This window comes from Saccopteryx bilineata, chromosome 4, assembly GCF_036850765.1.
Source record: "Saccopteryx bilineata isolate mSacBil1 chromosome 4, mSacBil1_pri_phased_curated, whole genome shotgun sequence".
Lineage (NCBI taxonomy): Eukaryota > Metazoa > Chordata > Mammalia > Chiroptera > Emballonuridae > Saccopteryx > Saccopteryx bilineata.
The window spans coordinates 93,722,021-93,736,196 of NC_089493.1; the positions used below are offsets into that span (position 1 = coordinate 93,722,021).

The 14,176-nt window shown below is 47.4% G+C and overlaps 3 protein-coding genes across 4 annotated transcripts in view; 1 reads left to right on the plus strand and 2 right to left on the minus strand.

Moving 5' to 3' along the window:
• ACIN1 (apoptotic chromatin condensation inducer 1) overlaps positions 1–1,381 on the minus strand; it is a 45,333-nt gene extending 43,952 nt beyond the window's left edge. For both annotated transcript variants that reach the window (XM_066277448.1, XM_066277446.1), the window contains exon 1: positions 1,201–1,381. In XM_066277448.1, the coding sequence (XP_066133545.1) occupies positions 1,201–1,380 (180 nt within the window). In that variant the 5' untranslated portion in view covers position 1,381. The remainder of the gene's footprint in view (positions 1–1,200) is intronic.
• Positions 1,382–1,568: 187 nt separating this feature from the next.
• Positions 1,569–6,536, plus strand: C4H14orf119 (chromosome 4 C14orf119 homolog). Its single transcript, XM_066277450.1, has 2 exons — positions 1,569–1,847; positions 5,262–6,536. Exons 1-2 carry the CDS (start codon positions 1,813–1,815, stop codon positions 5,689–5,691), a joined length of 465 nt encoding a protein of 154 aa, XP_066133547.1. The 5' UTR covers positions 1,569–1,812; the 3' UTR covers positions 5,692–6,536.
• Positions 6,537–6,671: 135 nt separating this feature from the next.
• Positions 6,672–11,252, minus strand: CIROP (ciliated left-right organizer metallopeptidase). Its single transcript, XM_066277928.1, has 14 exons — positions 10,955–11,252; positions 10,737–10,821; positions 10,598–10,649; positions 10,160–10,303; positions 9,774–9,899; positions 9,496–9,580; positions 9,217–9,362; positions 8,966–9,140; positions 8,717–8,786; positions 8,544–8,640; positions 8,175–8,447; positions 7,736–7,965; positions 7,379–7,555; positions 6,672–6,879 (listed from the first exon to the last, which is right to left on the minus strand). The coding sequence occupies exons 1-14, from the start codon at positions 11,250–11,252 to the stop codon at positions 6,672–6,674; spliced, it is 2,166 nt and encodes a 721-aa protein (XP_066134025.1).
• Between the last annotated feature and the right edge of the window lie 2,924 nt (positions 11,253–14,176).

Consider the following 14,176-nt stretch of genomic DNA (forward strand, 5'->3'; position numbering starts at 1 on the left):
CCTGGTCCCTACCGCCCACTAGTGGTGTTCCAGCTTTCATGGTGGGTGGTAGCGGAGCAACCAAAGTATAAATAAAAAGATAGATTTAACTATAGTAAGTTGTTTTATAAAGATTTATTCTGCCAAACAGCGAAAATCCGACATAAAGTATTTGGTAAGTAATTATTATTATATGCTTTAACTTGCTGTAACTCTGCTTTATAAATTTTATAAAGTAAAGTTACTTCCCTACTTTATAAATCACCATTACTGTGGAATCGGTGGGCGGTTAGAAAATTTTACTATTAACAGATACAAAAGTGGGCGATAGGTATAAAAAGGTTGACTACCCCTGCAATACACACACACACACACACACACACGAAGTTGTCAGCTTATGTATAAGCAACAGTCTACCAATTTAACCCTTGAGACAACCCAGCCCTAATGTACTATCCACCACATATCCGAATTAAATCTAATTAAAACCAAGACATTACCATCTTCCCTGTGTTAACACCAAACCCATACATACCAATCCAGCCATACACCTCATGACTATCCCACTATAATCTACTCAAACCGATTTAAAACCTGGGCCCAACATATACCAACCAAACCTGCCTCACCTCTCTCACCAATATACATCAAACTCTAATCCACCCAAATTGCTTCTGGATGCCCTCTAATTTATACACCCCTCTCTAACCACGTCTCTTCAAATCAAGGATTCTTCATCCACCTCCTCCTAATCAAGCAGACATTTTTACCCTATTCCAATCCTATTCTGGATAGCGATACCACCCCCATCAATCCCTCCGCCTAACTATACCCCTAACTCTGACCCAGCCTAACTCGCCCCCCTCAGGCCAGCAACGCCGGTGGTTGTAGTGGGATTTAACTCCTTCTGCAGCGCATGCGCCGAAACCACAGACACAAACAAGGAGGGGGTGGGGGAAGAAGGAAGGAGCTTAAGACACTCCAGGAGAGTAGCGCGAACCCTCCCATTTTGGGCTCGCGCCGTTGCCGTTAAGGCGGGAACCGGCGCTATCTCTATTCCAGCGCGAGCCTCGCCAACCACCGTGCGCGCGGCTCCGGAGGTTCGCGCTGGCGGCCTGAGCGAGCTCGCGCCGAGCCCGGACACTGCGCCTGCGCCGCGGCAGAGACTCGTCTCTACCGGGTCCGCTCCCCTCCGACACCCCGGCAAAGCCGTCTTCTCACCCCTTTGAGCCGCTTGACCAGAGCACTCTTCTGCCCGCTCTTGGCTAGGCCTCGCTGCTCCAGTGCGGCCTTCAGGTCGGTCACCCGCAGCGCCTGAAGAGGCTTCCCGTCCAGAGTCACCTCCTCCAGCTCCGCCATCTTGCGTGAGGTACTCGGGTCCGTCCCGACGGCTTCGGGCATCTTCGGTAGTTTCCGCCAACGCCCTTCGAACGTACCTATCTGGCCCCTCCCACTGCTATAGTCAACCCCTCGATTACCACTCAGAATTCTCCGGGTTCCTCCGGAACTGTTCGGGAGTTTCCGTCACCACATCGGCACCAATCGGTTCTTTCCATCTCCTGGACGCTCCCCCTCCCTCTCCCTGCTATCGGCGCTCGGTTATCTTCGCTTTACCGAGACTTTCGTTCGAATCTGTTCGGAAGCCCTCGACTCTAGCATAACCATAATCGGAATTATTCGGCTCTCTCCGGACTTAAAACTGAGGCGCTGAGGTGCTTGGGTGTTTGGGGCTGGTCTGGGGCCGGAAGTGCGTGGGCTGCCTGGCTGGCCTCGCTTGGGATTTTCAGGAAACATGGAAGCAGCGACGGTAGTTGGAGCCTAAGCGGTCTTGTGATGGTGTCCCGCTGCCCTCTGAAAAGAAGGGAGAGGTAAGCGGGGTGGAAGTCTCTCACGGGCTGGGTCGGACTCAGTATTTGCAGGTCACCTTCGTAGGGCAAGTCTCCGCTCTTCTACAGAAATATTTGCCGCCTATCTCTCCTAATCACGGCCACTCCCATCTAAGGCTACGTTGTTCTTTGGGACTGGAAGGGACCTGGAAGTGTCAGGCTTGGTGGCTTCCAAATTGGGCAAGTGGCAGCACCGTATCTTCAGACCCCGACTGAACTACTTCATGATCATTGAACTTAAGTTTGCGGTGGAAGCCACGTCTTCCTTTTTTCCAAGTAAGAGAATAAAGTTCTTTTAGGAGGAATTGCTTCTTATAGGACCGCTGAAAAAAACAACCTCTCAGGACTGTTTTGGTACTGTTAATTTTTTAGAGGTTCCTTTCTTTCTCACTACAAATAGTCCAGTGTGTAGTAGAAGAAACACAAACAGTAAAATAGCTCATAGATAGTAGTAGTTTAAAGTTTTCATTGTTAGAGAGTCAAATTGTCAAACTGTTCTGCTAACCTTCAGTTGCATTAGTGATGCAAATCAGTGGCAGGGCATCAGTAGGTATTATATTAAACATTAAGGAAAATTTTTCAAAGGCATGAATTGTCATACATCTATGGCACTGTAACACACTTGTTAGATTCCTAAACCACCAAACCAACTAGACTTCTTTTAGTCTTGTATAAACACGTGGCTATTCTCTTGTCTTTTTATTGTGTTATCTTATTTTGTGCCAGGCACCCACCACTTATTCTGCTCTTTTTCCTGGTGCTTTACAGGAAATATAAGGAAGTAATATATGTTATCAAGTTCGTGGCATATTTTAGAAGCTATATGCACATTGCAAAGGAGACTTTTTCATTATATATGATTTCCTTTTTCCGTCCACTGTTGATGACTCTGGAATGATTAGCGTCTAGGCCCTCCCTGACCTGCTGCATGTACTTGATAAAAAAAAAAAAATGGGTACCTTCGTAAACTTAGGGAAGATGTGATGGACCAGCATTAATTATTGTTTTGTTTTGTTTTTATCCCCTTTACTCAACCTGGAACATAGAAATAGGCAGGAGAAAATGAGCAAGAAATGTGTTGGAGAAGCTGGACTTATTGAGGGTTAAAGAACAGTAGGGAAGAGGAAGAGAAGGAAAGGTGGAGAGAGTCAAATAAAACAAAAAAGACTACCACAAAAGGTTACAATAGCCAAAACCAAGAGCAAAGAAGAAATATATAACAAGAATATGTGGCCTTGCAACTTTCAGTTGATCTAAGAAAAGCACAAAGATTTTTTGTGTGTGTGACAGAGACAGAGGGGGGGACAGATAGGGACAGACAAACAGGAAGAGAGAGAGATGAGAAGCATCAACTCTCCGTTGAGGCATCTTAGTAGTTCATTGATTGCCTTGACCAGGGGGTGGGGGTGGGGGTACAGCAGAGCAAGTGACTCTCTGCTCAAGCCAGTTACCTTGGGCTCAAGCCGGTGACCTTGGGTTCAAGCTAGTGAGCTGTACCCAAACCAGATGAGTCCATTCTCAAGCCGGCGACCTCAGGGGTTTTTTTTTGTATTTTTCTGAAGCTGGAAACGGGAAGAGACAGTCAGACAGACTCTCCCATGCGCCCGACCGGGATCCACCCGGCACGCCCACCAGGGGGCGACGCTCTGCCCACCAGGGGGCGATGCTCTGCCCCTCCGGGGCATCGCTCTGCTGTGACCAGAGCCACTCTAGCGCCTGGGGCAGAGGCCAAGGAGCCATCCCCAGCGCCCGGGCCATCTTTGCTCCAATGGAGCCTCGGCTGCAGGAGGGGAAGAGAGAGACAGAAAGGAAGGAGAGGGGTAGGAGTGGAGAAGCAGATGGGCGCTTCTCCTGTGTGCCCCGGCCGGAATCGAACCTGGGACTTCCGCACGCCAGGCCGACGCTCTACCACTGAGCCAACCGGCCAGGGCCTCGACCTCAGGTTTTGAACCAGGATCTCTGCATCCCAGTCCTACGCTCTATCCACTGCGCCATCACCTGGTTAGGCAGCACAAAGATTTTTTTTTTTTTGCTCAAAAACTGTCCTGTGGTGTATCGGTAACAGGAGGATGAAATCATTCAAGGAGACTTTACAGATAACAGTTGATGTCAGTGGCTAGATATGTATGATGAAGTGAATAAGTGATTTTGAGAAATTTTATATTTTAAGGGTCTGTACTGAAAGTTGATAAGGCCAAAGGGAAAGAGGTCTTTTGAGGAAAAAAAAAACTAAACTGTCCTCATCCTTGGCATTTTCACTGTTCTGTACAAGGCTACTTGCTTTTTAATTTTTTTTATTTACTGAGTTTTAGAGAGAGAGAAAGGGATTGAGAGAGAAAAACATTAATTTGTTGTTCCACTTATTTATGCATTCATTGGTTGGTTCTTCTATGTGCCCCAACTGGGGACTGAACCTGCAACCTTGGCTTATCATTGATGATGCTCTGACCAACTGAGCTACCTGGCCATGACTGCTTTGGGTTTTTTTGTTTGTATGTTTTTTTTAGTTGCCAAAGTCTGATAAACAGGGGAGACTGTCATGCTTATGCATGAAATAGAATTTGGTCAAATAGCTCCTGGTCAGTTGACTCAGGTAGAGCATCAGCCCAGCGTGTGGAAGTCCCAGATTCAACTCATGGTGAGGGTACACAGAAGTGATGATGTACTTCTCCACCCCTCCCTCTTCTCTCTCTCCCCCTTTTCCCCTCCACTCTCACTCCTGTCTCTCCTCTTCCTCCCCCTCTCTCCCTCTCCCCCCTCTCCCTCTTTCCCCTCTCTCCTCCCCCCTCCCCTCTCTCTCTCCTCCCCTCCCCCCTCTTCTCCTGTATCCCTGGCTCGTATGGTTTGAGCAAGTTGGCCCCAGGCACTGAGGATAGCTCCAGGCCTCGCCTCAGGCTCTGAGATAGCTCGGTTAACCAGCAACAGAGCAGCAGCCCCAGATGGACAGAGCAATGCCTGATGGCAGGCTTGCCAGGTAGATCCTGATCAGGGCACATGTGGGAGCCTGTCTCTCTGCCTCCCCACCCCTCACTTAATAAAAAAAAAAAAGTTGGATATTTTTAGGTTTTTATTTATATTTATTTACTTATTTATTTTCTTACTGAGAGGAGGGGAGGTATTTTTAGATTCTTTATAGGAATAGTGGATGTTGGGGAAGGTAATAAGTTTGAAAAAGGGAGGAAAGTTGGCAAATATAAAATGAAGGTCTTCTTGGATGACTTTTCTGTAGTGGTTGGATAAAAATCCAAGTAAAGGACTCTGTTTCCTGTACCCTGAAGTGGTAAAAAGTAATTTTCTTTGTAGATGGTGATTGAATGTGATAAGATTCCTTGATGGGAAGTTGTATGTTGTTTGCTCTATCTAGGGAGTATATAACAGTGCTTTTTTATGTTTCAGGATGCCACTGGAATCATCTTCATCTTCAGTGCAGCTACCCTTCCCTTCTCCCTTACCCTCGGTGCCAGACAATTCTACCTACTCTTCGCCTCCCCCAATGTCTTACATTACTTCCCAGGAAATGAAGTGTATTCTTCACTGGTTTGCCAGTTGGTCTGGCCCACAGCGTGAGCGTTTCCTACAAGACCTGGTTGTTAAAGCAGTGCCAGGAAAATTACAGCCATTACTGGAAAGTCTGGAGCAGCTTAGTGTGTCTGGAGCAAACCGACCACCTTGTATCTTTGAGTGCCAGCTACGTCTTTGGGATCAGTGGTTTCGAGGTTGGGCTGAGGAAGACCGCAATGAATTTGTCAGGCAGCTGGAAGTCAGTGAGCCAGACTTTGTGGCAAAGTTTTACCAAGCAGTGGCTGCTACAGCTGGTAAAGACTGACAGGCATTAAAATTAGAGAAGATAACCATGGTTGATGGAGCTGAAGCCACACTTTACAGTGAAAACTTCAAACGTGTCACTTAACAGTCTGGGGATGGTATCCTGATCCACTTACTGAACTTGGTAACCAGTATAGGCCTGGTTAACAGTACATCCACTGGACTCCCAGTGTAAATGTTTTCTACCTAAGCAAATCCAGATGGCAATCTGCCTCTAGTGTACTTCTTTCTACGAGATGTCAAACTCAATTTAATGGCTTCTTTTGCAACTATAACCAAAAGGCACCTAAACATTATAACTCAAGCCAAGTGCTGGCCCATGGGAATGTAAAGTAGAGCTCTTCTACTCTAGAAACAGGAGAGAAGGTCAATAAAAGGTCATGTTTTTATATTTAGCTGGATTCAGGTGGTTGGTTTCACCACCCTTAGCAGATTCTGGCATAATTATGTGACATCCTAACCACTATCTTGAGGGGAGAGATGTCCCATAATGACAGGCCTGAGGTAACTATATTAGGGATACTTGTTTTCTGAAATAACCCTATTTGGGACAGTAGACATGAGTGGATGCTTAGTAAGTGCAATTCCAATTAGCTTTCCTTTGATGATTTAGTAAAATTATGGAAAAATCAGAAGAGGGAGGTAATTACTACTTTTTCCACACTGATAAGTGTTTGATCCAAATAACAATGACATTTTTCAAAAACGTGATAGCCTTGGAGCTGCTAGCAGGTGTCTTATTCTCTAAGTTTGCTCTACAACAGTGTGAAAACAAGTGACACTCTTCAGAGATTGAAGGGTTTATTTTTTTATATCAAAATAAAGAACGAATTGTCAGAACTATAAGTTTCTAACTTTTTTTTCTTTGTAAATCCAGTATGAAAAGAAGTAGAACTTAAATATACACAGTAGATCGACCTCCTTTCTAATTGTCTTCCAAGAAATAATCTCTGTCCTGCCCCCATCATGCTCTGGATAACATCACACCTCCCTTATTCCTCCAACAGGGCCCCTTGTGCTTTGGAGCTCTGGTGAATGGTAAGGGGCAGATGGTCCCACCTGAAGAGTAGCTCGTTTCCGGTAGGCCACAGTTCTCAGTGCGGCCACCAGGATAAGCAGCATTAGGCAGAGCCCTATGGACAGCCCTAGATGGGTCATGGAGGGGTTATGGCCCGAGGTAACCAGCAACCTAGGAACATAGAAGTAATATTTGGCTTGGAGTAATAACCTAGGCTTAGGAGGTAAAGGGCTTTACTTTTGTTATAATAGAGCTCATAAAATGCTACTTAATCCAAACAGTAAGCTAAATGAGAAATCAAGAGCGACTGTAGGACCTGAAAGGAATAAGACCAAGATCCAAGTCTCAGCAGCTTAGCTTGTTAGAAAGAGACTTAACTTGGCAATGGGGGAAGTGGCTTAAGGGGAGGGTTAGACTGGTTGGTGTTTAGGTAGTGCTTAAGAAAGGAAGGAGGCTAGGATTCCTAAGCCTGAGAGATGGGGGAATTCCACTATCTTGAGGGGAGAGATGTCCCATAATGACAGGCCTGAGGTAACTATATTAGGGATACTTGTTTTCTGAAATAACCCTATTTGGGACAGTAGACATGAGTGGATGCTTAGTAAGTGCAATTCCAATCATCTGGACTCTAGGAATTTGGGAAAAATATCTACTTGGGATGTTATCTTACTTGCTGTATTCTGTGGTAAAGTTGGCTCCTCCATAATATACTTCTAGAGGCTTCTGGAGCGTCAGGGTGAGGGCCCTGTGCAGCATACCAACCGAAGGCCCTTGGCAACCAGGGGACTTCCACATATGCACAGTGAACACCAGACTGGTGGTAATTGAGGGGCTGTGGAAGTAGCACCTAAGCAGACATTTGGATCTCTTAGTGCAGGTACAATCCCTGGAAGAGTATATTCTGAAATTGTGCAGTTTTAGGAGTGAGATCAACAGAAAGTCTCCAGAGGACTTTCTGGGGGTTGTGAAGTAAAGGAGTTAAGCATTCTCCCTGGCTCGTCATAAAAATCCTCAGTCTGAACTGTACCTGTCAGTGCCTCCTCTGCTCACCAGGGCCTGTAGGATTGCTTCAGTCAATTCTTCTCGTTCTTGCTTCCCCAGGGAATGGCCCGGGGGCCCAGCTAATCCTAAAGACAGCTTCAATAATAGGTCTTGGGTTGAACAACTCATAGGTGGGGAAGTAACAGCATCTGTACCTTCATTAGTCTGACATAGCCTACCCCGAGGACAGAATAGAAGACCATAATACCCAGGTATCTGCAAAGAAAACAAGTAATAGTATAGTTAGAGCCTCAGTTAAATTGCTCAAATCCTCCTAAGGAAAATGTACAGTCCAGATCAGAGTCATAGGCTTAGTGGGTACTTAGTAGAAAACATAAAACAGGTTGGAAAGTACCACTGTACAAGCGTTTCCAAACTTTTTTTTGCAAAGGTGGTGCTACAGCTTTTTCACCTGTGACACTCACCTGAATCGCTTTTCCTGGAGGGCATGAGACCCAGGGGGATCCCTCCACCTGTACCATGTAGGCTTCCCTCTCTGTGCATTGATGTAAGTAGCAGTGGCCAGTGAGTTCCGCTTCCTCCTGATATGAGATCTGAGAGGGATGCCTGGCCTTGTCCCCAGAGAGCAGTTGTAATGTGAGGTTGGCAAGGAAGCAACGGCTCTGGGAATGGTAGATCTCCCCATGGGGATTCTCTGCCCCAGGCGGGAATCCATTTTCCTTCTTCCAGCATTCACTCTGAAGAGCAGGGCAGCAAGTATTTGTCTTGAAGCTTTAGAAGTTGACTCTCTCCAGGCCCACTCAGTTTCATTCTCTGTTTTCTAGTCTACTCACCCTGTTGGCCAAGGGCTTGTACATACGGCAGCCTTCCAGCACAGGGTCTGAGGAGCAGCTTCCCTTGTCCAGGTGCAGATAGTGGCAGCCCAGTCCACTGTATGGAAGGGATGGTAGAGTGACACTAGGATCACTGACAGCCACACAGCCCACAACCACTCAGCACACACAACCTGCCAGTACAGAAGAAGTCTGAGGAGCCAGTCCCACATGTGGTCACCAGTCCAAATTCCAGGCCAGATCCTGCTTGAGTGATAGAAAGAGAAAGAACCCTCAGAACAAATGAATCCCCAATCCCCTTGGTGCTAGCTATGCTTATAGCTTCCATTACATCTTAGCAGATAACCCTGTCCAGCCTCTCGCACTTGCCCTGAGCTGACTTCAGTCATGTGTGCCCCTCTATAATCTTCCTTATTTCTCACCCTGGCCCCACAACAGCTTCTCTGCAGCACTGTGGTTGACTTGGTACCAGCCTGAGTCTTTGAAGGCAGCAAGAGTGATTGGGTCTAGTCGAGTACGCTGGGCACCATCAAAGGTAGCAGTCATTATAGAGCCTTGGAGTAGTCGGGCCTCCCAGTGTGAAGACAAAGGGCCCTGCTGTAAAAGGAAGCTAGTTTCCACCTGGCTACTACTCCCTCTTCCTTCCATCACCCCAAGGTGTTCTTATTCTCACCTCTTCTTCCAAGGGGACGCCTAGTGGAACCCCTAGCACTCCCAAGTGTTTGGCCAGGCTGTGGCTAACAGTTGGGGTGGTTAGAAGCAGCTGTCCCCACTCATCTCGCCTTGTCACTTGTTGTCTTGTAGAACAGTTCTCTCTAACTGAGTACAGAAAGGTGAGAAGAGTAAAACTTAGGAAGGGCGAGGTCGAACTGGAAGGAGTAAGTTCATGAGATAGTAGTGATTCCTGCCGTTGACATTGTGGGAAGACCTCTTCCTCATCCCTGTCATTTACCATTCGGTCCTGATGGGCAATCCCACCACTTCTTGAAAAGCTGTCCAGAGAAACCCAGTGCATGGAGCAATTCATGTAGTGTGGCCTAAGGACAAATGACAGCAAAGTAAGGAAGACTCAATTTGCAGCAGGATTTACCAGCCACTTTATAGCCCTTCTGCCCGTCACTTCTTAGAACTTGAGACACCTTCTATTCCATCCTTAGTAGGTTCTTCCACTTTATGGGAAGCTGAGTGACCTGTCCCACCTCCCTCAACCTGTCATTACGCAGCAGTCACCGTGACGATGTCACTATGTGTGATGCGGGGGCTGGTGAGATGTTGGGCACAGTAGACAATGGTACCAGCAAGGGGTCTGTCTTCTGAGTCCAGTTGGCAGCAGGCAGCATAGGCAATGAGAGAGGGCTGTGGACCGGGTCAGGACAACATAGGGGTGGAAAGGAGAGAAATGGGGTGACAATAAATCTTCCAGAAAATGGAGGTCCAGTAGTACCAAGGGATGGCTTAGAGAGGGTTTTTAATCTCCACCCAAACTTCATCGGCATGATGCAAGTTATCCCAAATAAGCACAATTTAATAAAAACTGCTTTTATTCTCCTTACCCCTCATAATATTTAAAATTAAGAGAGACAGAGTAGGGAAAGAGGATTTGATTTGAACCTCACCTCTCGGTGGCACTTGGACGTATGGGCGACCCGCACATATAGGAGAAAATCAGTGTTTTGAACCCCAGGCCCATCTGGCTGGACTAGTTGTGGGGGACCCTGCTCTGGCCACAAGGCATAGCCACGGAGATGGGCGTCAGGGATCTGGCAGGGAGTGAAATGTGGCATCTAGATTAGCAGAGAGGCTGGAAGATAGGACAATAGGAAACAGTACTAGGAGTGAATGGCAGAGTCTCTATCATCTAGGCAGCTGGTTAGAATAGGGAGTTCTGCCGTCCCCCACCTCACCCCAAAGCTCTGACTTAATAAATTGCCAGGGGGAGGGGCTCAGGAATCTGTGTTAAGAAGCACATTATGTAATTCCAGTGCTGGTGGTCTTGGAGAGATCTAGGTAGGCTAGAGATTTTCTTATCTCCAAATCTGAAAAGGTACTCTCACCTTTGCCCCTAGGCAACTCTCTCCTTTGTACCCTGGGTTCAAGAGGCTGCACCTGCCAAGAATGAAGGTAGATGAGCTGGAAACATTTCTGAGTACCCCTGAAGAGGTATTGTGTATACTCACAATGACATGGACTCACCTGTGGTAGTTTGGAGTATCTGGCTCTCCCCAGACAGCGTGGCAGTACTGTGCAGGGTCTCTGCTCAGAAGCAGGGCTCCTTGCACTGGAGGCACTTAACAAGACAAGAGGTTCATCCCACCTCAGTGTCTTAAGAGTTCCAGTTCTCCTTCTCTGATGGTCTTTTCCTCAGATCAATCTGGTCCTCAGCCCTCCCTGACTCCTGTTTGCCCACTCACCTGCTAGGACACCCCGGAGTCGCTGAGCGGCCTCTCTCACTGCGGCCAGGGCTCGGGATTCCCTACACATCCCATCTCCCTCAGGAGCCCAAGCTCCGTCTGACACAGGGTCTCTTATATAGCAGCTTTGGATTCGGAGGGGTTGAGGATCACGAGAGCCAGAGAGCGTGAGGGAGGAAGAGCGGAAGTTTGAGGGAAGTTGGGAGAAAAGGGGCCTGAGAAGGCTCACAGACTTCTGTGTCTCATCATGTAGACATCTGCTTGTGGCAGCCCCCAGGAGTAGCAGCAGCTGCAACATCTTCAAGCGTCTTCCATAGCCTGCCCTGGATGCTGTGTTCCTTTCTTCCCTGCCTCACTTACTTCTGGCTTTTCTTTCTTCACCAGCTCTTTACATAGCCTCTCTACCACTTCTGCTTATTTTCTCAAGATTTGAGTGTTGTTGACTAAATCTACAGTTCCTGCCAGGAGATCGGATATGAACCACAGGGCCAAAACTGCCTCCTCCTGGGGAAGGGGGGTGGGCAGAGGTGGGGAACTGGGGGAGGGGCAATAGTATTCCTAAGGGCTACACTGACCTTTCCAAAGAGGAGCCTGCCCAATCTACGAAGGAACTCACCTAACCTGCTTCCTTCTCTCATCCTAACTCCCCTGCCATTCTGAGTGTGTGTGTGTGTGTGTGTGTGTGTGTGTGTGTGTGTGTGTGTAGTGGGACATCTTTGCTTCTTAGGTGCCTGACTCATGGAGATGGGCAAACAGGACTCCTGCACTTCACTAGTCCTATGTCAGAGCTGGGAGACTCTAAATTGCCAGACGTTTATGCATCTCCTCCATCTGTGTAGGGAACTTAGTAGGTATTCAACAAATACATGTTGGTTGACTGACACCTCCAAATGAAAGGCTATTGTGTTAGCTCTGTGAAGCTTCACAGAAGCCACTTATAGGCATGCCAGGAGGGAAAGTAAACTCTTAGGATGGGCAGTAATGGAAGATGTTCAAAGATGTCCTTACTGAACTCTTGGAACTCCCTGTGTTTTCTTTGCTCATGCTGTGCCTTCATATCCTGTTGACTCTGCCTGGATACTCCTCCTTCCCTGCCTGCCTGGCTCATTCCTACCTCCCCTGTAATTACTCTTGGAAGCGTTTCTTAACACCTCCAGCCCAAATTCCACACCTGCCAGAGGGGGAGGGGATCTCTCCTTCCTGCTCCTAACAGAACACTTGTCATCTTCTTTTATAATTGTTGGCTTAGTGGCTCTCCCTCCACTTCCTGCACTTGTTCAAGGTGGGCCTGCTTCCTGGATGGCTTTATATCCACAGCACTCAACATAGCCCAGACGGCTTAGTCTTTAGCTTGTGAACAAACCGAACACTATTATTTAACTTTTGAAGCAGGTCAGGGGTGCAGTGACCAGTGACGTAAGGCAACATAGCTAATTAGTGACAAACGAGACTAAGGAAGCTGAATTTTATACTTTTACACTCCAGACCAGTGGCTAGCACTATCCATTACAACTTGAGCCAAACCAATGCTGCCACTTTCTATCTATGTCACTTTGGCCAAGTGCCTCAGTTTCTCCAGTGGCAAAAATGGGGATGATTGTACTTGCCTGACAGGGTTGTTCTGAGGGATGAGATTTGTCAAGTGCTGAGAACAATGTCTGGCTCATGGTAAAAACGAAGTCGAGTAAAGCGTGCATGTTCTACAGACATTTTAACTCAGTGGAGAAATAATTCTGTTTTCATCAACATGTGTACAATTAACTCTTTAGAGGATTCTTGTTCTTTCTTTCTTTTTTAATGTTTTTTATATTGATTTTAGAGAAAGAAGTAGAGAGAGACAGGAACATCAATCTACTCCTATATGTGCCCTGACCAGGGATCAAACTGGCAATCTCTGCGCTTTGGGATGATGCTCTAACCAATTGAGCTATTCGGCCAGGGCTTCTTCTTCCTCTATGACAAAATTAGTCTTTTTCTCCAAGTGTTGGAAGCCTTTTTCTCTCCTGACTGGGACGGGCAATCAGGGAACAGAACGTCTGGGTCAGGATTTGGGTGATGGATCCAAAGTGTGTGTGTGGCTCTGTTCAGGTTCTCTGGCTCCCGCCTGCAGCTGCTCCTAATGTTTTGCTGCCCCCTTGAGGCCATACTGAGGAGGGCGTGCCTCTCCAGAGTAGGGTTCACCTTAATTTCACACACACTTGCAGAACTTCATACCTTCCCACAGAGGAAGCCCAAGAAACACCTCATGCTTTTTCTGCTAGAATACCTCTCTCATGCATTTACTTGGCAAATTCTTCCCCATCTTTCAAGATCCAGCTGAGAGCTTATCTGCTTGTTGAGACTTTAGTCCTCAGGCTGCGTTAGTTTGCATATCCTCTGTTCCTCAATCACATTTCTTTCACATCTTTGATTGTACTCTCCTGACATTTATTTTCGTGTGTGTGCTTGCTTCCTTGCTAAAATGTGGACGGCTGATTCAAGTTCATCTCTGCCTGTTTGAAGAGATATGAAGTAGGTGCAGAGGGGTAGTGGAGGTGAGAGGTGAAAGTGAGGTTAGAGCAAGGAGGTAAGGAGAGGGTGAGGATAATAATCATTTTTTTTTTTTTTTGCATTTTTCTGAAGCTGGAAACAGGGAGAGACAGTCAGACAGACTCCCGCATGCGCCCGACCGAGATCCACCCGGCACGCCCACCATGGGGCCACGCTCTGCCCACCAGGGGGCGATGCTCTGCCCATCCTGGGCGTCGCCATGTTGCGACCAGAGCCACTCTAGCGCCTGAGGCAGAGGCCACAGAGCCATCCCCAGCACCCGGGCCATCTTTGCTCCAATGGAGCCTTGGCTGCGGGAGGGGAAGAGAGAGAGAGGAAGGCGCGGCGGAGGGGTGGAGAAGCAAATGGGCGCTTCTCCTGTGTGCCCTGGCCGGGAATCGAACCCAGGTCTTCCGCACGCTAGGCCGACGCTCTACCGCTGAGCCAACCGGCCAGGGCCGATAATAATCATTTTATTGCGCACTCTCTTTGTGCCCAAAGATTGTTCCATGTAATCCTTTCAGCAATGTTACAAGATAGGTATTATTATTGTCCCAAATTTACAACGGAGGCACAGCAAAATCAGTCAACATGTGTAGTTGGTAAAATATGGGATTTGAACCCCCATAGTTAGTTTTTAACCCATTATGCAATAGTGCATCTCAGTGCATAGCCTGGAGGAGAAATAAAGAT